This window comes from Peromyscus californicus, unplaced genomic scaffold, assembly GCF_007827085.1.
Source record: "Peromyscus californicus insignis strain IS unplaced genomic scaffold, ASM782708v3 Scaffold_9__1_contigs__length_137607984, whole genome shotgun sequence".
NCBI lineage: Eukaryota > Metazoa > Chordata > Mammalia > Rodentia > Cricetidae > Peromyscus > Peromyscus californicus.
The window spans coordinates 14,146,966-14,170,282 of NW_026294617.1; the positions used below are offsets into that span (position 1 = coordinate 14,146,966).

Here is a 23,317-nt window from a genome sequence, read left to right on the forward strand (position 1 = left end):
CTTTTTTTTTTTTTGGAGCTGAGGACCAAACCTAGGGCCTTGCGCTCTACCACTGAGCTGAATCCCCATCCCCATGTTAAATAGACTTTTAAGGGAGCATAAACAGAAGTATTCCTTTATGTTGTGCTTTGTCCAAGTACTAAGTGCATGTGTCTGTGTGGGTAGTCTTCAGTGCACATTTTGGAGTTGTATATGTGTCGAGAACAGTGTTTACTAATTGGCCAGTGGGTTAAATTATATATGGAAGTACTGAACTAGGGTTGAAGGATTTGCAGTTCTGTTTGGCAGTAATGTTAAACTTTTTTTTTTTTTTTTTTGAGCTGAGGATTGAACCCAGGGCCTTATGCTTGATAGGCAAGCGCTCTACCACTGAGCTAAATCCCCAACCCTGTGTTAAACGTTTTTAAATGCTAGCTGTAATTACCCAATTGTCAAGTAGTACTGCTTGCTTCAGGTAAGAATTGAAACAAGCCAGTCTCCACCACAGTCCTTTGTTGTTCCACTTAAATATGTTATACAAAAAGTAAGTTTCATTATGCTTTTTTCTTTCTTGACTATCTGGTGTTGGTCGGTTGGACACTAACAACCTTGCCTGCTTGCTTAGCCATCGAATACTGAGAGTAGAGTTCTAGTGACTACTGTGGTATTAGTCAAATGAAGGTAAGCACATTAACTCTGAAGTTAAAAGGCTAGAAAATGATGATTGCTTTCTTTTTTCCCCCCTTTTCTTTTCTTTTTTTTTTTTTTCCGAGACAGGGTTTCTCTGTAGCTTTGGAGCCTGTTCTGGACTAGCTCTGTAGACCAGGCTGGCCTCGAACTCACAGAGGTCCACCTGCTTCTGCCTCCCGAGTGCTAGGATTACAGGCGTGCGCCACCACCGCCCGGCTTCCCCTTTTCTTTTTCTGGAGCTGAGGACCGAACCCAGGGCCTTGCACTTGCTAGGCAAGTGCTCTACCACTGAGCTAAATCCCCAACCCCGATGATTGCTTTTATGTTGATTGATGAGCTGTGATGGTTTTGAGGCAGTATATTAACTATTGCCAAATTTGACAAAGAAAATTATTGTGTGTGTGAGTGCAGGCACTGGTATACTACAACATGCATGTACAAGTAACAGAACTTTTGGAGTCGACTCTCTCTTCCACTGTGGGTTCCCAGGATCAGACTCAGGTTGTCAGATTTGTATGGTGGGTACTGGCTCTGACTTTTTTAAGGGAAAGAAAAGTAGGTGGGAAAAACATGTCTAAGATAATGCTAGTTTTCAAAATGTCATGTTTTACTAGAGTTGGGCTGTAATTTAATAGTTATAGTGGAATTGAGTTCTTTGTTAGGTACTTTGTTGAATATTATTTAATTTCTGATATATGAGACCTAATTAAGTACATTAGATTAAAATTATGTAAGTTACAGAGTTAAGATGTTACCTGGCAAGAAGAGTTTGAGGTCATTAACTCTTAAAGTACTAAATTACTGACCTCTTAGTCACCTTAGTATTACTTCATCCAACTAATGCCTGTGTTCCCTAGGATGAGTATGTGCTGTGTTTCTTTTGCTTATTTTGAGGTAGATAACTGTGTTATAACCAGAGTTCAAGGGGGACTAAAGAACATCTTTTTATAAATGATAGAATTGAAAACCAAATTCACATCTCACAATCTTTTCAGTCCCTGTGGTTGTTTTGGAGTGTGGTGGGTTTGTTTGTTTTGTTAGGGTGAGTGAGTAAGTGAGTGAGTGAGTGAGTGTGTGAGTGTGGTGTGTGTGTGTGTGTGTGTGTGTGTGTGTGTGTGTGTGTGTGTGTGTGTGTCTCCCTCCCACATCTACCCCTCTTCCTTTTCAACCCTCCCCCCAATTTCTTACCCCATCCTAGGCTGGCTTTCAACTTCCTATATAGCCAAAAAATGACCTTGAATTTGTGATCCTCTTGGAGTTTGCTATCATACTCTTAAAATTATGGAGGACTTTGAATATGCTAGGCAAGTATTCCACAAACTGAGCTGTATTTCTAACCCTGGGTGTTTTATTTCTCCCCTTCCAAAGACAGGGTCTTGTGTAGCTATGCCTTGTCTGGTTTTCACTGTGTGGCCAGGCTGGCCTGGCACAGCAATCCTCCTGCCTTAGCGCCCATAATGCTGGAACAGACTTGGGCCAACTGGTCTTCCTTGATCTGTTCTTTAATCATTCTACAGTTTTTATATCTATTACAGGTTTTTAGAGTTAGGTAATAACATTAATACTGATAAGACTTTTTGTTTTATGCAGGGATTTATCAAAGATGTCCATGAAGACTCCCTCACAGTTGTTTTTGAAAATAAGTAAGTTATTGACAGATTTTAATTTTTAAGATTGTTAATATTGAGTGTTCCTAATGATGCCAGTAGGAAAATGATTCTGCTATGGAGTGGGAATGCTTTGAGGGTTTTGATCCTCATGAGTTCTCCATCCAGTTTTGATAACTATTCACTTGTTTCTGTATCTACAATTTACCTGCTATTTTCATGTTGTTCTTTGTCAAAATATGTATGAATATGATTCACTCAGCTATTTACAGAAGTAGATGGCACAAATAGCATGGTGGTAAAGGCCCACCAGGTTGAAGTGGTTACAAACGGCCTTCCAAGTAGTTACTAGTAGTGAGTTTGAGGCTATCCTTAATTGCTTGATACTAATAAAGAATTGATAGTAATTCTCTTGTTATCCCAGAGTCCAGGCAGTCAAAAAGTGAGGAAGACAAGTATACTAAGCTTGGTTGGGAAGGGTTATAAAAGGATCTGTTAACTTGAATATTGAACTGTGACTGCCTGAGTGTCTAACAGCTACTTCATGAAGAGACAGATATTCAGCTGGCTTCTTTTTGAGAGCTGCCATGCAAACAGTAATGTAAAAAGAAAGGACCTTGAAATCCTAGACTTTGAGTTGTCTCCTTGCTCAGCATTCTCCTTAGTAACATTTCATGTGGGATATGCCTCCTAGGCTTGAAGTGGAAACTTCAGAGCCAGGTAACAACAGCTAAATTAGTTCATATTGCTACAAAGATTAAGCCTTTTCTAGATTCTAATATTTTCAAGCTCAAATAAGAAACTTTTAGGGGGATGTTTGTGTTGAAATTGAACCATGATGCTGTGAACATGCTAAGTACAAAGAAGTTCTCATCTGGGCATAAACTGAGTTTGAACTGTAAACTTTCAAAATATCCTTTAAAATGTATGTATATGGTTGTTTTTCATGCATGCATATCTGCATCAAATGCATGTCTAGTTGTCTTAGAGGCCAGAAGAGGGTATCCCCTAGAATTGGAGTTAAAGGCATTTTGAGCTACCATGTGTGTGCTGAGTCTTCTGGAAAAGTAGCAAGTGCTCTTAGCCACTGAGCTCTCTCTTCAGCCCCTAAACTACTACTATTTGTATTACTTTTGTGAACATGTACACTAAAGTTACTTAGTTTTTATTGTTTTGTAATTAATAAAATTGTGGGGTTTTTTGACATAATAATTTGATGGCTGTGAATATTATTTTGAACCTTAGTCATTATTAATAAATTAGCCTATTTTGTTTGCAGGGTGGTGATGTATTTGCCATTCTTAGGATAAGTAATTTGGAGTGTAATACTCAGTATTAATTATAAAGTTTATAAAGAATCATGCAAAGTTCTGTTCCACCTCAACATATTGAAAAAATTAAAGAACTAAGATTCTTTGTTTTTTTTTTCATTGAGACATTCTGAATGATAGAATTAACTTAAAAATGTATTTAAAACACTGGGCAGAGACTATAACTTTTCCATATTAGGGTGTGCTAGACTAAAGATAAAAAAATTTTTTTTTTAATCTTTAGTTGGCAACCAGAACGCCAGGTTCCGTTTAATGAAGTTCGATTACCACCACCACCTGATATAAAAAAAGAAATTAGTGAAGGAGATGAAGTAGAGGTATGTGTTTTTAAGTTTTCTTTGTGGTTCTTATTTTTTTGTTATAAATAAATATCCTTGTGGAAAAATCTGATGAATAATCATTCTCCTTTTCCTGTTCTTTATTGGCAATGACAGTAATCTAGTGTTACTGGAGATGTGGTGTTAAGTGAGAAATGGATTCATGTGTCAATGCTACTAATTTTAGCTTTGGTGGACTTGATAAAGTTTTTCAAAATGAAAGTTTCTTAAAACATTAAGAATGATGATGCATTAATTTTTAGAGAAATCTAGTACAGAACCATACAGTGTTAGTAACTTTCTAAAGCTAGTTTTAGTGGTTTGTCCTTCACTGTCTTTGGTTATTGCTGTGAAGAGACACCATGACCACGGCAACTCTTATAAAGGAAAACATTTAATGGGGTGGCTTAGAGTTCAGAGGTTTATTTAGTCCATTGTCGTCATGGCAGGAAGCATGGAGGCATGCAGGCAGACATGGTGCTGGAGAGGTAGTTGAGAGCTCTGCATCTGTGTTGGCAGGCAACAGGAAGAGTAAGACAGTGGGCTTGACTTGAGCATCTGAGACCTCAAAGCCCATCCCTAGTGACACTTCCTCTAACAAGGCCACACCTCCTAACAGTGCCACTCTCTTTGGGTATATGGGGGCCATTTTCATTCAGACCACTACAGTTCTGTATGTATGTGTTTATGAACTGCTTTATGGAATATTGTAGGAGTGTCTGGAATGTATATAATCCTAGCACTCCGTTGAGACTATCTTGAGCCATATATGAAATCCTGTCCTTTGAATACCCACCCTTCAGGGGGAAAAAATTGAAAATTATTGTCACAGTAATGGTGAGTTAAGATACCTAATTTTATTTATTTAAGGTTTTTTAGTTTATTTATTTAAGGTTTTTTAGTTCTTTTGAGAATTTTGTACAATATTTGTTGATCTTATTGATATCCCCTACCTACCTTACCAACAGCCCCCCCCACACCCGTTAAACAGCACATCTTTAAGACCAGTTTGTGCTGCCCAAATACTCTTAGACTGCACTGGAGATGGTTATAGTCTGAAAAATATCTCTCCCTCTCCTAGCAGCTAACATAATAGATCTATGACAAGGGGAGGGGTCGCTTGGTGAACTCCCCTCTCCATGCTGGCATGTCTGGCTAGGGCTTGCATAGGTTTTGTGAATGCTGTCACAACTGCAGGAGTTCATATGTACAGCTGCTCTGTATGTCCAGAAGATACTGTTGGATTGTAGTCATCCACTGCCTCGGATACTTAGATTCTTTCTGCCTCTTTGCCACAGTGACCCCTTAGCCTTGGGAGGAGTAGCTTCAATATACATGTTCCGTTTAGGGACGAATAGTCTGCAATCTTGTAGTCTTTTGCACTTTGCCCACTTGGGGGTCTCTGATGATCACCATCTACTGTAAACAGCAGCTTTGAGAAATGCATTGATCTGCAGAAGATATGCTGGAAGGCTACGATACCAAATTTTAAATTTTTAAGAAATTAGTAACATTCTAAATTCCCAGATTCTTAATGTATTTGTCACAGGAAGCTGGTGTGGTATTACTGAAGAGATTTTTTTTTTTAAAGTCTCTTTTGTGCCTGGTTTATAGGGCTAGATAGTATATTAACCATTTCTCACTGCAATATCTAACAAGCACCTTAAAGATGAGTTTATTTTGGCCTTTGAGAGTACAGTTTATATTGGTAGGGAAGGCATGGTAGCTGAAATTTGAGGCTGCTGCTCATGCTGTGGCCACAGTCAGAAGAGGAGAATGCTGGTGCTCAGCTCACACTCACCGTCTTACCTGGTCCAGGATCCCGGGCTATGAGATAGTACTGTAGGGTCAGTCTCCACAGCTCAGTTAATCCATTCTGAAATCTCCATCGTAAACATAGCTAGGGGTCTGTTCCCCTTAGTGATTCTCGATCCTGTCAAGTTGACAGTAGTAACCATCACAAAGAATAAAACAAGTGGGTCCACTATTTTGCTTTTGCTAGGACAAAACTCTGTTACAATTTTGTGTCAGTGCTATAAGCCCACTCAAGTAATGTAGTTACTCCTTTCTTATAGTTAATTTCCACCAAAATTAGCACCAATAACTTTCTTTGTAAGGAGACCCACAAACTATAATCTAGATGTGTGTGGTCACTTGAATGAGCATGGGCCTCATAGGCCCATAAAATTTGAATGCTTGTTCCGAAGGTGGTAGACTTGTTGGAGGTGGATTAGGAGGCGTGGCCTTGTTGAAGGAGGTGTGTCACTGTTGGTCAACTTTGAAGTTTCAAAAGCCTTTGTCTTTCCCATTTCTCTCTGATTTGTGGTTGCTGTTTCAACACGAAAGGTCTAAGCTCTTGCTCCAGTACCATGCTCCCTGTCTTGATGGTCACAGACTCAAACCTTTTGGAGCTGTGAGGAAATAAATACTTTTTAAGTTGCCTTGGTCATGGTAATAGGAAAGTAACTAATACAGTATACTATAGTAGTGTTCTTGAGGCATGGGGAAACCTGAGAAAATAGTACCAAGTGACTTCCATGCAGACAGCAACTGTGAGGGGAGGTGGTTAGGAAATAGTTATGGCAGCGATGCTGCAGGTTTCCATGGTAATTTGTCTTTTTAAATATATATGTATATATTTTTTTTTCCTTAGGTGGCCTAGAATTTGAGAGCTCTTGCCTCCGTTTCCTTAGTGTTGGAATTACAGGCTCTACATTACCATGTCCTGGTTTCTATAATTTTTTTGCTATTGTAAATCTCTGTAGTTGGACTTTTCCTTTGTGCTGCTGGCTCACCAAAAAAAAAATGACAAGGGGACTTATTATTAGTTAGGAAAGCTTGGCCTATAGCTTAGGCTTGTCCCACTAGCTCTTAGAACTTAAATTAACCCGTTCATATTAATCTACATTTTGCCTCAGGGCTTTTTTATCTTCCATCTTGTACCGCCTGTTTCCTCCCTGTTTCCTCTGGCGTCTCTCCCACGCCTCAATTCATCTCTTTTCCCTCTCTCTCTGCCCGGAAGCCCCCCCCCCCAACCTCTTCTTGTCTAGCTATTGGCCATTCAGCTATTTATTTATTTATTTATTTATTTATTTATTTATTTATTTATTTATTAAACCAATCAGAAGGCACCTTGACAAAGATACCTCTCCAGTGTACAAAAAGATTATTCCACAACAAATGTCCGATTTAAGACGAGGTTGGGGGTAGAGTGAGAGGGTGGGGAGCCCAACCTAAATCAACAAAACCACAGCTCAGTGAGGTGCTGAGGATGTTTTATATAAGTCTTTTTCCAAATCTGTGTTGAGGTAAGCTTGGCCTTACTCTGAACCATCTGCAGCCTGTTTCTCCAGTTGTGATGAAAACATTCATGTCAGAGATTGAGAAACCATTGTTCCTAGATTATTTCATTTTCTATTTCATAATTCAGTCCTGGTAAAAATTTGCTCTACAGTTTTGTAAAACATCACAAATTAAGATATAATCAAACTTTGCTCATTTTTGAAATTTTAGGGAAAAAGTTTAATTTTGCCTCCTGTAGATTGACCAATCCTCCCTTCTTCCGCCGAAGCCTTTCATCATGGATTGAAATTTTAAAAATATTTAGTGTTTAGATGTTTTGTCTTCATGGATGTCTGTGAAATGTATGTGCCTAGTGCTTGAGAGGCCAAAAGAGGGCATGGATCTCCTGGGAATGGAGTTACATACAGACAGTTGTGAGCTACCATGAGGGTGTTGGGAATCAAATCTGGGTCTTCTGGAAGAGCAACAAGTATTTGTAACTGCTGAGCCATCTCTCCATCTCCTGAAGTTTAAGTTTTAAAAATAAGTGAAATTAGACAAAACTATAAAGTAGAAATGAAACCACCCTTTTAGCATAGATGTGATGTCCAGTTGATCCAGCTTGTGTCAGCTAGAGTTGAGTGCCTCTGTAGATTCTTCCTTTGCATATATAAAGAATTTTAAGTTGTAACAACTGTGACTATATTACATTGTGACTTTTGTATTAATAATTAGAGCATCATAAGATATTTTCATGTTTGCTCATACAAATTTATTTTTTTATTTTTAACCAAATACACAGTTCCTTGTTATGGATGTATCCAAAATTGAGATCAGAAGTACTACTGTTAAGATTTGGCATAAGGACATGCTTTTTGTTTTAAGAGGGTCACTTGTTAGGGAGAGTTGGCCTAGTGCTAAAAGCATTTGTTGCACAAGTGAAGACTTCAGTTTGGATCCCAGCGCTCAGGTAACAAGCCTGGCATGGTCTTTCTCAGCTGTGCTTGTAGCCCCATCACTGTTTGGTGGGGAGAGGAGATGGGTGCTTACTTGCCTCCAGCCTGCCTGACGAAAACAAGTTCTAGGTTCAGTAGAGATCCTGCATCCGACTAATAAGACAGAGTAATAGAAAAGACTACTTGGCACATATCACAGAAACAAACTCACAGAAGAGTTAGAAAAGCCTTTTTTTTTTTTTTTAAGGTAGCTTGTGAAAACAAAATGCATGTGTATTTAAGATTTTTGATACTACCAAAATTACCATTCTTTAGTGTCCAAAAATGTTTGAATTAGTAAAGTCTTAGAAGTTGGAGCTGAACTAATTTCTATTGAATTTTTTTTTTTTGATTGCTAGTGATTCTGAACACCTTTAAAATTAAGTTTGGTTTCTGTTGATCCTGTGTTGTGTGACTTGTCTCTCTCTTTTTTTTTTTAAATATACGTAATGTTTTGTGCTACAGACAAATCTAACCTAAGATTTCACTCATGCTAGGCAAGTGTTCTACCATGGGCTGTACACTTCGGCCCCTAAAGGTGGGGTTTTTGTTCTGTTTAAACGGTCTCATTGTGTGGCCCTCCGTAAACTCTCCATCTTCTTTCCTCTGCTTCCTGGGTGCTTGGATTACAAATGTTTGTTAGCTTATGGCTTTTATTTTACTTACTTCAATTACCATGTCTTTATTTGTTGTGTTTTGTACCATGTCTTTATCAGTCATCAACCAGAATACTGTTTGAAAGCAGGATACTTAAAAAAAGTACATTGGTGTAGATAACAGATTTTACAGTTTTGCAATATCAGAGATTGGAACATACGTCTTTCTTTGTTCATGTGAGGCTAGCACTTTACCCCCAAACTGCTGTATAGCTTAACAAGTTTTGTTTGGTTGTGGTTTTATTTGTGTGTCTATGTGTTTCTGTAATTGAACAGAGGACCTCATGTGAGGTGTATTCTACCCCTGAGTGATATGCTCAGTCCTTATTTGATAGTCTTATGAATACATTTTTTTCCTGTGTTTTTTTTTGGGGGGGGGGCATTTCCGAGGCAGGGTTTTCTCTATGAATTTTCTTTTGTTTGTTTTTTGTTTTTCGAGACAGGGTTTCTCTGCGTAGCCTTTCCTGGAACTCACTTGGTAGCCCAGGCTAGTCTCGAACTCACAGAGATCCGCCTGGCTCTGCCTCCTGAGTGCTGGGATTAAAGACATGCGCCACCACCGCCCGGCTCATGAATGTTCTTTTAAGTCTTAAAATTTTGCAGGTTAGCAGAGGTTAGCTGATGTTCTTCAAAGACCCTTCTAGAGTAGATAAGAAGGCTTGTTGATTTACTGGTTAATTGTAAGGGATCATGGATAGACAAATGGAAGGAATGTAGAAGAAAAGGTTGGGAGATAAGAACCCAGCAATCAGAACTTCCGTATCTTTTTTTTTTTTGGTTTTTCGAGACAGGGTTTCTCTGTGTAGCTTTGCGCCTTTCCTGGAACTCACTTGGTAGCCCAGGCTGGCCTCGAACTCACAGAGATCCGCCTGGCTCTGCCTCCCGAGTGCTGGGATTAAAGGCGTGCGCCACCACCGCCCGGCCAAAACTTCCGTATCTTTTGTGGTACATCGTAACTACCAGCACTTAAGTGTACTTCCCAGTACAGCAGCTCTACTGATGTACTTCTTAGGCTGAGTATTTCAGGTAAATAAGTAATTTTTCCTTTTAAACTCTGAATACTTTTTTTGGTTCTAGGACCCACTTTGCTATGAAATTTGAGACTACAAAACACCCTTATATAAAAAAAAGATATGTGCATATAACTCAATCTCCTGTATGCTTTGATTCATTTCTACCTCACTTATATTGAACACATGAATGCTCTGTAGGTAGTTGTATTCGATTGTTTATGGGAAAGGCACATTTCTTTTGAATGTATTTAAGTCTGTGAAGTCCTTATATGAAAGATTGACTTGAGTTTGCCAACCCTGTAGGCATAACCAGTTTGTCTATTTATTATTCAGTGTCTTGCTGGGTAACCCAGGCTAGCCTTTGTACTATGTTTTCCTGGCTCAGCTTCCTGAGTGCTGTGATTGTAGGCGTATATTACCATACCAGTGTAAATTAAAACAAAGAGCAAAAAATAAACCAAAAATACTACCAGAATTGTGATGTTTTTTGTTTTAGTACTGATGGTTTATAAAATGACTTGGGGAGATGGAGACAGGAGGATCAGGAATTCTAGGTCACTTTTGTGACTGGCATGTGGAGTTCAAGGCCAGCCTGAACCCTTAGGAACCCTGTCTTGAAAACAAAGCAAACAACAGTGACAAAATTATATAATATAAAATTCATATTTTTTTTGTTTTTGTAATTTAAATTTACTATGCTCGATGAACTTAATGTGTCTCATTTTACGTTTCAATTAAACAGTTGTAATACATTGGATGTCATGTTTTTAACAGTGTTGGTTGTCTTGAGCCTTCTTATTTTTAAAATTGGATTTTTAAGTCCTCAAAACAGTTCTTAATTTTGATGACTAGTGTTGGTATATGTTACATATATTTCCTACAGTCACCTTGTAAGAAGCATTTCTTTAAATTTATTTAAAATTACTTCAAGAGGTGTTTGGTAAGATAGATTTCCAAGAAGCTAAGTTACGAAGCTTTCAGCCTTCTTTTTAAGTAATAATATCTATCGACACTTAAAGTGCATTTAGCTTGCTGGTTTCAGCAATAACAATTTGGTGTAGTTTAAAGAGATTTTACATTTACATCTATAATGTCAGGATCTTTTGGGATGAATAGATAAAGGAATGTTTTTGCTCCTCAGGTATATTCGAGAGCAAATGACCAAGAGCCATGTGGATGGTGGTTAGCTAAAGTACGGATGATGAAAGGAGAGGTAAGTGACTGTTTCCAAGGAAACACCTTAACTCTGGGTTGCTGTCACTATCACCCTTTGTTTTCTTTTTCAGTTCCCACCTCAGATGTAGTTGATCAGTTATTTGAAAAATTCATTTCATTGTACTGTAGATTAAAGTTAGGTTTTTTGTTGCCAAATACCAAGGATTCTTTCTATAGGCATGCTTCAAGACTATATGACCACCAAGGTTCATACTTGTAAACATTTATAATCTGGCTTAGGTCAATGATATTGATAGTATAAAGGTATACTTAGTGTTTGTATGTAAGTGGGAGGGTCTGGAACATCATCTAAAGGTTAGTATTTTTGTTCACATGAGCTTTTAAAAGAACTTTGTCTTTTAGTTTTATGTCATTGAATATGCTGCTTGTGATGCCACTTACAATGAAATAGTCACATTTGAACGACTTCGGCCTGTCAATCAAAATAAAACTGTCAAAAAAAACACCTTCTTTAAGTGCACAGTGGATGTTCCTGAGGATTTGAGAGAGGCGTAAGTAATTTTATTGAACTCTTTTATGAGCTAATCTTAAAGTCTACAAAACAACATCATTCTAAAACCAATCAACCAACCAAAACCTTATAGAAATAATCTTTAACGAACTGGAAAGATGCTCAGCAGATAAAAGCACACACAGGACAAGTGCTCAATTCCCAGTGTTCTCATTTGTGGGTAACTCAAGCTCCAGTGCATCTGGTTCCTCTGCTTGACACTGGCACTCATGTGCACAAAACCACCACAGAACACACGTAATTAGAAATAATAAAATAATCTTTAGAAAAGAGCTTTTCAATTCTAATGGGAGAGATCAAAATGAAATACTGAGACTACATTATGCTCTTCCTAGATTTAATCCATTACTGAAGTGTTGCATCCACGTTCCTTTCTCTTTAGGTGTGCAAATGAAAATGCCCATAAAGATTTTAAGAAAGCAGTAGGAGCGTGCAGAATTTTCTACCATCCTGAAACTACCCAGCTAATGATACTGGTAAGATAAGACCATATTTTAAGTTAATGACCAGATTCCTTGTTAGATATTTCAATGGCTTATTAAGCTTTTGTATAATGAATTTACTAATAATTTATCATGGTTTTTTTGCAGCTATGTTAAATTTTCTCTCCTTTAGTAGGAAGGAACAAATGTTTTGGTTTATTTTTTTGTTTGTTGTTGGCTGACTTTTTGATAAAGGGTCTTGCTCTGCAGTCCCAAGCTGGCTCTGACTAGTAGCAGCCATCTGGTCTCAGCCTGCCAGGTGTTGCAATTAAAGTTGGATTCTTAATGACATTCATAACATCTTGAGATCATCCACCCCCTACCCCCACCTCCCAGGGTTTCTCTGTAACAGCCCCGGCTGTTCTGGAACTCACTTTGTAGACCAGGCTGGAACTCACAGAGAGCCTCCTGCGAGTGCTGGAATTAAAGGCACACACCATCATGGCTAGTGCCATTTTGAGATTCTTAATGTGTAAAAAGTCTTGGATTTTTTTCCCCTAACACACATCTGAGCAGCAGATGTAACTAAGTTCAGGAGTTCAGAAAAGAAAGTAAGACTACATAGAGAGGGAGAGCTTAGGATGAAAAGAAATAAGTAGCAGGTAAGAAGAACCAAGGATGGCTTCATTTAGAAGATTCTATTCGAGTTTGCTTGGAAAAATGATTGAATTTGTGAGTGATTAACATGTTTGTTTATAGTCGGCCAGTGAAGCAACTGTGAAGAGAGTAAATATCTTAAGTGATATGCATTTGCGAAGTATTCGGACGAAGTTAATGCTTATGTCCAGAAATGAAGAGGCCACTAAGCATTTAGAAGTAAGTAGGTTTGCTTTTGTGTCCCATGAACTTTGCTGTGTCTCAAACGGCATGACTGGTAACCGAAAACCATCCAAGACCTAGATATTTACAACTAATACCCAGAGTCCTTAGGAAAATTAATTTTCTGTTTTACTTTTATTAAATGTTACATTAGTTTTGCTAAGTGCCTCTTGTTCTGGCTTAGAAAATAGGTGCCAAAGGGCTTCAGAGATTAGTAATTAGGCATACCCAGAAAAACTTGCTTTTCTTTACTCTGCCTTTAATCTGAATTTTACTACCCTATCACCTGTCAGATGTGACCTTAGTTCTCTGTCAACCCAAACAAAGGAGAGTTAAAGATAGGCACATAGAGCATGCTTTACAATAGGCTGCTGCTTTGTCTCCTGGGGCTCTCTGTCTTCCTACTGTCTGCTGCCAACACTATGAGGGTGCTGGTTCTGCCCATACTGTTGCCATCTGAATATGTATGTGGGCACACATGCTTGTTCCTAGAGAAAGGGAGGCATTTTTATTCCTCAGATTTGTAACTTCCTTTATGTGTTCTAAACAGAATGTATGAATGCATTTTGAAACAGCCCTCTGAGTTGGAGAATTGCTGGCATTTTACTGTTGAAAGTCATTTTAGAATTAACTGTTTTCTGTGACTGGAATTAAAGACTGAAATATTTTGATTTCCTTCCATTTTATGATGAGCTTCCTTAACTTTGTAAGACACTCATTGTTGACCTTGTTAAATTTAGTTTTTTGTTTTGTCTTGAATTTAAAAATAAATGCAAAATACTCAAAATTTAATTTTTTTTTTGAGACTGGCATCTAATTTATGATCATCCTGTCAGTATGTCCAGTTAAAATTTTTACACTTTAATTGAAAAAGAATTTTCCCCAAGTAATGAGATACATCCCAGTGCCTTGCATATGTTAGGCAAGCTTTCAACAGATCTTTTTTTAAAAACTTGGATAACTTGTATATATAAGTGTAATGTTTTTAGGGTAGCATTGCTAATGTTCTTGGGGTTCATCCATTTGCTGCTGCATTGTGTGAATAACCCACATTTTGTTCACCCATTTATTAGTTGGTTGACACCTCCCCCCAACCTCATGGTTATTTTGAGTGATGGTATTTTTAAAAAATAAACGAAAAACAGTTATAAAAGAAAAATCCTAACTTCCCTCTTTCAAATAGTGCACAAAACAACTTGCAGCAGCTTTTCATGAAGAATTTGTTGTGAGAGAAGATTTAATGGGCCTGGCAATAGGAACCCATGGTAGTAACATACAGCAAGCTAGGAAGGTTCCTGGAGTAACTGCCATTGAGTTAGATGAAGACACCGGAACGTTTAGGATCTATGGAGAGGTGAGTTATCTGCTTCCTGCCTTTGCTCACTTAATAGTCTGTTTTATCTTTTTTTGTGTGTGTGTGTCATTTCATTTTTTAGTAAAATACCTTTGAGGTAAGAATTCACATAAAATCAGCCTAAGTATCATAATATAAGATAATTTTTATTTTTGAAATCTTCAGAAGTGACCAGTGTAACCTCATTATGAGGACAGACTTTGAGCCATACTGCCTAGAGTCCTGTGTCTAGAGAGTGGGCTCGGAAATTTACTAAACTTTTCTGTTGTAACATGATTGTGTTTACAGTTCATGAAGGAACGAGCAATGGTTAATGGTTATGGTTAAGGAACAAGCAATAAAAGAAAGTAATCATCCGCAGAATTATTCTAATCTTAAAAAGCTATACCTATTAGGATTTAAAGCCTAAATGATCATATCAGTAGGTCATCTTTAAAAATGTGTCTGTGGACAAGCAAAGCAGCCTTGTTTTATGCAGACGGGGTCTTGCTGTGTAGAACAGGCTAGCCTCACTTGCCAGCAGTGATTCTTTCCCTCTTGAGCTCAGAGTACAGGTCTGCGCTACCATGCCCAGCTTGCAGCTTTTTTATCTTTTTTGTTTTGGTGGTACTGGGAATAGAACCCAGGGCTTTTGTACAGGGCAGGCAAGTGCTTGCCACTGAGCTATTGAACAAATGAACATGGGGAATCCCCCTCCCCCTCCCTTTTTATATGTATTTTGGGTATGGAGTTGTTCCAGGATGTTAACAGGGGTTTATATTTGTCTTTCCTCTGTCTAGAGTGCTGAGGCTGTAAAAAAAGCTAGGGGTTTCTTGGAATTTGTGGAGGATTTTATTCAAGTTCCCAGGAATCTTGTTGGTAGGTACTTGTATAAAAGTTAAATGTGAATATAATTAATGTAAATTAATTTAATTGGATGTTAGTTTTGTAATTTGCTTACCAGTGTACCTGTAATCTGAGCTGTTTATAGACAGCAAATGCTGTACTTTGTTTGTGTGTGTGTGTGTGTGTGATTGCATTTTATATGTCTTGTACCTTTAATATTTTCATCCTAGAAAGTCACGTGTATTTGTTCTGTGTTATTAATAAGACCCATAATTTGTGTAACAATTTGTTAAAGTTTTTCTTAAGTCTTCTCATCGTTTGGCACTTTGCTATTTCCTGTTTAATGTTTTTCATTTATATGTCCACCAAAATTGTGATAATGAAGGTCTTAAGGTATCTGTGATGTTTTTCATTGGTCTGTTTAGAGTGCAAATTAAAGTAAATCTACGCTAACAATAGAATAATATCTTTGTACATAGTAGGTCCTGAATAAATGATAATTGGTTGTGGCAGTAGCATAGCATAAGGTAAGAAGTGTTGGGCAGGAGAAAGGATGATGAGATGAGGAGAGCTTACACTCTTGTTTATCACCATCTGAATATTACTGTATCGACGAGTTACACGTTATCTCACGACATCTTTTGAGTTTGCTGTGATTAACTTACACTTAGGTATATTAATTAATGGTGGTGCTGTTGATGTGCTCTTTGTTCCTGTGCCTTTGAGAAGCTGAGGACCATACCATACCCAGGGCCTCCTGTGGTAGCAAGTGCTATACTACTGAACTATCCCGTGCCCCTGATGTCATTTTGGTTGCTACTTGATGCAGATAGGAAGGCTTTGGGTATATAGTAAGTACTTAGTGAACTCCAAAATAGTAAGTGTAAAATTAATGCTAACACTATGGTGGACTTTACTAGCAGCAAGTCATGCAGTTTTGTTTTCCTTTGTCTACTTGTTTTTGACTCTAAGGAATTGTTTCGAGACCTTTGGGTTCCATTAGAAGGTAATTTACTGTCTTTGCATGTGCCATTTGTCACATCTTGTAAAGTAAAATTGGAAAAAACCACTTCCCTTCTTAAAATTAGTTGTTTCAGCCCTTACTGAAGGGTTGGGGATAGGGCTCACTGAGGAAAGTGCTTGCAGTCCAGCCTGAGTTCAGGTCCTTTACACCTCTATAAAAGCCTGTTGGGTTACCCTAGTGTGGCAGAGGCAGATCCTGGGGATTTGATGGCCAGTTAGTCAAGCTGGAAAAAAGTGGATTCCAGGTTAAGTGAGAGACCTGTCTCAACTCAAAAGAGACAGAATCATGAAAACACCCAAAAATTGACCTTTGACTTCCACATGGGTGAGTGCACACATAGGAAAAATGGTTTATGGCAGAAAAGTTTGCTCTTGTAATGCAACTACTAGAAGTTATGTAGGATTTTCAGGGCTCTTAAATAGGTAGGATACACTGCCAGTTAATGCCAACTCTATAGTTTTTGATGTGCTGTTCACTACATAATTGCTAGAGAGACGAGTTGAGATAATAAAATTGAAGAATACTATATAATTTTAGTAAACATGAAAATGCAAAACTTTTTAAAATAAAATTATTGTTGGAAAAATGAGCTACTTTTGGATTTTTAAAAATGGATATATATGTATGCTTGAGCATAGTCATGCTGTCTCTGTAGGTAGAGGTCAGAACTATTGTGTAGAGTCAGTTCTCTCCCAGTACCTCCATAGGAGTTTGGGGGATCCAGTTCAGGTTGTCAGACTTGGCTTGTGTGGCATGTGTCCTTACCTGCTGAGATAACTTGCTGCCCTGCCATAAAGTTTACTGTCCTGCTATTTTTTTTCCTTTATTTTTTTTTCCCCTTCTCTTCCTTCCAGAACTAGGGTTTGAACCCCAGAGCCTTGTCCATGCTAGGTAGGTCTTCTACCACTGAACCAACCATACTCCAGCCACAAGGGCTGCTTTTGAAATTTTGTGGTATTTTTTTTTTAATTTAAAGATTTATTTATTATGTATATAGTTTCTGTCTGCATGTATGCTTATAGGCCAGAAGAGGGCACCAGATCTCATTCTGGATGGTTGTGAAACACCATTTGGTTGCTGGGAATTGAACTCAGGACCTCTGGAAGAGCAGATGGTGCTCTTAACTGCTGAGCCATCTCTCCAGTTTCCACTTTTTTTTTTTGTTTTTTTTTTTTGGTTTTTCGAGATAGGGTTTCTCTGTGTAGCTTTGCGCCTTTCCTGGAACTCCCTTGGTAGCCCAGGCTGGCCTCGAACTCACAGAGTGCTGCCTCCCAAGTGCTGGGACGTGCGCCACCACCGCCTGGCTGAAATTTTGTTGTATTCTTTAAGACATTTATTTACATGGATGAAGTGCTAAGATTGTGGTAGCTATTCTGAGAGCATTATTTAACTCAACTAAGGCTTCCTTGCTTATAAAAAGGTTTTGATGGTGCTTTTATGAAAAGGAAATCAAGTTTTCTCCAGCTTAATTTTACAGAGACACGACTTGGTCTTCCAGGGTTTGTAGTGTTAGTCATGGTATTTCAGAAGTAAGAAAACTGGATGTATCTGTAGTTCTGGTTCTGTATCTATCTCCTTATCAGTGCAGTGCTAGGAATCTATACTATGTATCTTTTGTCCACTATCCTGACTTGGTTGGCTTTTGTGATTTGAATTGCTTATGTGCTGTTTAGAAAGCATACATTAGCAGGAGAAACTTCACAGTGGTGAAACGCTAGACATTCTGTTGCTTGTCGTGTATAGTAATACACTATTTCCCTCAAATGTTTCATGGGTTAAGAAGTCTTTTGAAAAATAGGTTCTTAATCCAAATGAAAGGAAAACTGAGGAATAAAAGGGAATAAGGACCACTTGGTGGGTAAGTTCCAGAAAGGATGGATTGCTTTACATGTTTGAGGCATTCTAGTTGATCATTCCCACCTGTCCAAAATCAAAGAAAAAAGTATTTCTTCAACACTAATTTGAAAATGGATCAAAACCATTCACCTTTTAGAAGCTGCCTTTAATCAGTTCTTTACTTTATCCCTTCAACGTTGATACTCAATGCTCAATTTATACTACAGGTCTGCTTCAGTTTGTCAATATGCTCTGGAATTTAAACTGTGGAAATGATCATTATAAAATATTGAAGGTCTCTGGTGGGACTAAGTAAGACTTGAAGGTAGGTCCCTGCCAAGGACCCAGAAGGGTGATGGATGTTAACTCACCCCTGGTGTAGTTCCATAGAAGCAAGTGAACAAGATTCTGGGGGAAGGGCTCATGTACATCAACTTCATTTTTGTTTCTGAAAAGACGTTTGCTTATTTTTAGCAGGATGGAGGATGAAGCTGCTGCTTAAGCTTCTTTGTGTAATCTGTGAACGTTGCTTGTGATGGGCTGCTGCTAGGGCTTCTCGGAGAAGACACAGTCATGTGACCTCTGATGTCTGTTTTAATTAACCTCTTCAATTACTGCTTTTTAAATTGAGGCTTACTGATGGGGAAGGGGGTTTGAGATTAGGAATAAGATTTGAAAAAAAAAAACTAGAAAAAGTGTTTGTGCATTTTTTTTACCCAGTTTATTGTTGACATTGTTCCTTATGTAATGGAAACTGTTCTTTCAAGCACACAGCATGACAAACTTACTTTATGTCATTTCAACTAAAATTTAAGCTTTTATGAAAAATGACCTAATTAAAAAATAATTGTGAACTTGATAACTTGATAAGGCATATTTCTATTACTTATATCTCAAGAATATACCAGATACTTCAGTTACACATTGATTCTTCAGGTTAATCTTTATAATAGGGAAAGAGCACCTCTGTGTTCCCTTTGGAGTTTTTCTTTTAAGTATTATATACTCAGTAACTGCTTTTTGGTGACAGGTCAAGTATGAAGAAGGTATGAGTTTTCTCTCATTTTATAGTTTGTCATTGTTAGCAAGACAGCAGAATATACATGATATATGCACTTATGTAAAAGTATAAAGTACTTAAAAACACTTGGTGTACAATGTAATGTTTTAGTTTGTAAGAATATACATGTGTGTGGATGTGTGTCTTCATATGAATGAGATGAACAAATTGACATGGTTAATGCCAATTAAAATTGCTTTCTCTTATGTTCAATGGGCAGGGTTTTGAAATGGATGAGTTGATATTTTAAAGTATTAGAAATGGCTCCAACGTTTTAAAAATGTTTAGGCTTGGAAATTGTCTTGCATATGAACTGCATTAGACTATTGCAGGCAGTAGCCTAAGTCATACTTCAGACAGAGTTTAGCAGTCTTTAGGTGAGGTTATTAAAGGTGAAAAGAATCATCTTTGCTTGATGTTTATCATTTGATAGGAATGTCATAAATAATCTAGATTGGTATTGGATGAATAACAAATCAGTTTTTAACTTACATTTGTTTTCTTTTACTAAAGGAAAAGTTATTGGAAAAAATGGCAAAGTTATTCAAGAAATAGTGGATAAATCTGGTGTGGTTCGAGTAAGAATTGAAGGAGACAACGAAAATAAACTACCTAGAGAAGATGTAAGTATCTAATGCTATTTATCTGCCTATTTTATGTTAGCTTCTTAGTTTCCAATACTGTGGATATTGGTTTTGAAAATTCTATTTCTTTAGATTATTATTTCACATACTTAGAAAAATCAATTAATTTTATTATTATTATTTTTTTTTTGAGCTGAGGCTCGAACCCAGGGCCTTGTGCTTGCTAGGCAAGCGCTCTACCACTGAGCTAAATCATCTTTCAGTTATGTGGACTGTGGCTTCTTGGTTTGTCAGTACTTAAGCCAGTTTTTGTAAAAGTTTCAGTTTGTTAATCTTTTTTATTTTTTGGTCCCCCTTTTTAGGTTTATTTTCTTTGAGTATTTTGCCTACATGTAGATATGTGCACCATGTGCATGCCTGGTGCTTGTGGAGGTCATAAGGCATTGGATCCGTTGGTATTGGAATTAGGAAGGGCTGTGAACTGTCTCATGGGTGCTAGGAACCAAACCTAGGTCCTTTGCAAAAACAAATGCTCTTAACTGCTGAGCTGTATCACTCTAGTTCCATTTTAGATCCTTTTTACTCTTGAGTATAAAGCTGTGAATTTGATGCTCATTCAATGAAGCAGTCTGCCAAAAGTAATTCTTGATGGCTCCTTGGCCATTTCTCGGTCTCTTCTCATGTACTGTTTTGCTTACAATTCTGTTATTAACTGCTTATACATCAAGGTGTTTATTTAATCAAATTTGTGGGTTCAATGATCAACTTGGTATAGCTGATTTGGGGCTTTAAAGCCTGAAAATAAGCCAAGTGTTGTCCCTAAAATAATCAACCAGAATTCAGGACACTTACAGTTTATTCAGTTTTGCACAGTAGGGTACTGTTTAGAGAACTGGCTAACTCTCAGAAAGAATCAGTCTTTTAAAATAAGTCAGATCATTTCTTAACACCAAGTATTGGGTGTCCCAAGATGGCTACTGAAGGTAGCACTTCTTTATTTATTTGTATTAGAATATGGAGTTGAAATACACTTAAAAATAAATATACTTAAGTATTGTACATTGATTTCACAATGTACAGGACATTTTTCTCAGTAATTTCATCACACTGTTTTAAAATGTGTTGTGTCACATAACTTCTGCTTGCTTCATATGATTTTAGGATGTCTTTCACAGATAAGGATTAAAATAGTGTCCGGCATGCTAATCTTCACTTTTCTCATATACCTAGTATATAACAGCAATCTCAATTCTGATCTGAAGGCTGTGATAGTCTGGACCATTAAACAGCTCAAATACAACCTTTTTTGTTTTTGTTTTTCTGTTTTGTTTTTCAAGACAGGCTTTCTCTCTGTAGCTTTGGAGCCTGTCCTGGTGCCTCCCAAGTGCTGAGATTAAAGGCGTGCACCACCGCTACTGGCTGCAAATACGACTTTTGAAGTTGATAGTCAAAGCTAGTTCTTCCTTGGCGTGCTCCCACTTGCTTTTCAGTATTTCCATTTCAGTGCAGATTTATTCTTCTTGGTGGGTTCTCCTTGATAAAAAAGAACTTACTGTACTAAACTCTCTGAGTAGCTTGGGCTATTGTTATTGCTATTTCCGGGCCTGGGTTAAGAAACATAAATACATCCCAGGTGTGGTGGCTCATACCTTTCTTTAATCCCAGTACGCAGGAGGCAGAGGCAGGTAGGTAGATCTGAGTTCTCAGCCAGCCTGGTCTACAGTGTGAGTTCTAGGACAGCTAGAGCTACACAGAGAAACCCTGTTTCAAAAAAGCAAAACCAACCCGAAAAAAGAAAAGAAACAAAACATAAATGCATTGCAGAGGGCTCCCACAGTTGAATAGTCGAGTAAGGAGGTTGGATGTATGGGAATGAGACTGCTGTTTTCAACACAAGCTGCTTGGGTTCATTTTGGTTGCTGTGTGCAATTGCCTACCTCATATGCTGCTCTAAAGTGTCAAGTTTTTATGCTTTGAAATGTTTTGTGGGGTTGGGGTAGGTGACGTGGTTCAAAGTGTAGGTCAGAAGCTTGATGACCGACTCTAGTTCCGTCCTTGAAGCCTATGTTAAAGTGGAAGGAGAAAACCAGTTCCACAGATTTGCCTTGCCCTCCACTTGTGGGCAGGCATGGGTGGGCACACACACACACACACACACACACACACACACACGCTGTATTCCCTCTTGGGCTTCGTCTTGGTTTGTACCTTCATAGTTAAAATTACTTCATGGTCAGTGCAGCTTTCTGTGCGGGACCCTTAGCAACTGTCATGGTGTATTGTCTACTTTTTAAGCAACTATATCTAAGTAAGTCACCTGTTAGAATTTTTAACAAATTGCTTTGAAAATATATTCATAATAAGTAGAATAAAAAGGTGTTCAGATAGTCTATTTAAAAGGAGGTATCTTTTGAGAGGAGAAATGCAAACTGGCAGGGAATTATGACTGTATTATGATTTTTCTTAAATAGTAGGAAGTTGACGTATGTTTATAAGGCAGAAAATGTGGACTAAGCCATCTTGATTCTCTTTATTCTTGCTTTTTAAAAACATGTATTTTGTGTGTATGGTTGCTTAGTGTGCATGTATGTATGTCTACCTTGTATGTGACTGGTGCTTTTGGAGATGAAGGCATCATATCCCTTGAAACTTGAGTTAAATATGGTTGTAAGCCACCATGTGGGCACAGGGAACTGGACCTGGGCCTACTTCAAGCTCAACAAATACTTTTTAACAACTAAGCCATTGTTTATTCCGTCCCCTTTTTGCTCTACTTTTTAAAGCCTTCTTGTTCTGAAATTTAACCAAATAAACAACAATTTGGAATAGTTGTCTGATGTTTATTTTTTGTTTCTTGGTATCTGCTCTTCAGTGATTTTCTTATTTTTACATTGTGTAAGTAATAATGCTCTGTAGTCAGTGTCTTTCTCGTGTGTGTGTGTGTGTGTGTGTGAGTGTGTGAGTGTGTGAGTGTGTGTGAGAGAGAGAGAGACAGAGACACCAGCACTGGAAATATGTCTTGTAGCTAGAGTTTTCCTGCCTGGCCCACAGTCAGGACAAATCTCTCTCACCTGCCAGTCAGTCCCACAGCCGCTCAAACCCAACCAAGTAAACACAAAGACTTATACTGGTTACAAACTGTATGGCCGTGGCAGGCTTCTTGCTAACTGTTCTTACAGCTTAAATTAATCCATTTCTATAAATCTATACCTTGCCACATGGCTCATGGCTTACCGGCATCTTCACATGCTGTTTCTCATTGTGGCGGCTGGCAGTGTCTCTCTGACTCAGCCTTCCACTTCCCAGCTTTATTCTCCTCCTTGTCCCGCCTACACTTCCTGCCTAGCCAATGGCCAATCAGTGTTTTATTTATTGACTAATTAGCAGAACACTTGACAAACAGACCATCCCACAGCAATGTCTTTTTTTTTTTTTTTTTTCCTAGACAGGGTTTCTCTGTGTAGTTTTGGTGCTGGTCCTGGATCTTGTGCTGTTGACCAGGCTGGCCTCAAACTCACAGAGATACCCACCAGGCTCTGCCTCCCCGAGTGCTGGGATTAAAGGCGTGCGCCACCACTGCCTGGCAGAATGTCTTTTAATGGTCAGAAGCATCTACATACTCAGCTTTTTGGTTGTTTGGTTTTTTAAATTTAGATAATAGGATCTCATCCTATTATTTTATATTGAACTAGTAATTTTCCTCTTTAGCCTCCAAG

At 38.0% G+C, this 23,317-nt stretch overlaps 1 protein-coding gene across 5 annotated transcripts in view; it reads left to right on the forward strand.

Annotated features, from left to right (window-relative positions):
* Window positions 1-23,317, forward strand: part of Fxr1 (FMR1 autosomal homolog 1) — a 54,725-nt gene that overhangs the window by 17,585 nt on the left and 13,823 nt on the right. For all 5 annotated transcript variants that reach the window (XM_052732286.1, XM_052732287.1, XM_052732288.1 and 2 more), the window contains exons 2-10: window positions 2,260-2,312; window positions 3,831-3,924; window positions 11,012-11,083; window positions 11,449-11,597; window positions 12,000-12,093; window positions 12,799-12,915; window positions 14,102-14,272; window positions 15,052-15,130; window positions 19,531-19,640. In XM_052732286.1, coding sequence (XP_052588246.1) covers window positions 2,260-2,312; window positions 3,831-3,924; window positions 11,012-11,083; window positions 11,449-11,597; window positions 12,000-12,093; window positions 12,799-12,915; window positions 14,102-14,272; window positions 15,052-15,130; window positions 19,531-19,640 — 939 coding nt within the window. The remainder of the gene's footprint in view (window positions 1-2,259; window positions 2,313-3,830; window positions 3,925-11,011; window positions 11,084-11,448; window positions 11,598-11,999; window positions 12,094-12,798; window positions 12,916-14,101; window positions 14,273-15,051; window positions 15,131-19,530; window positions 19,641-23,317) is intronic.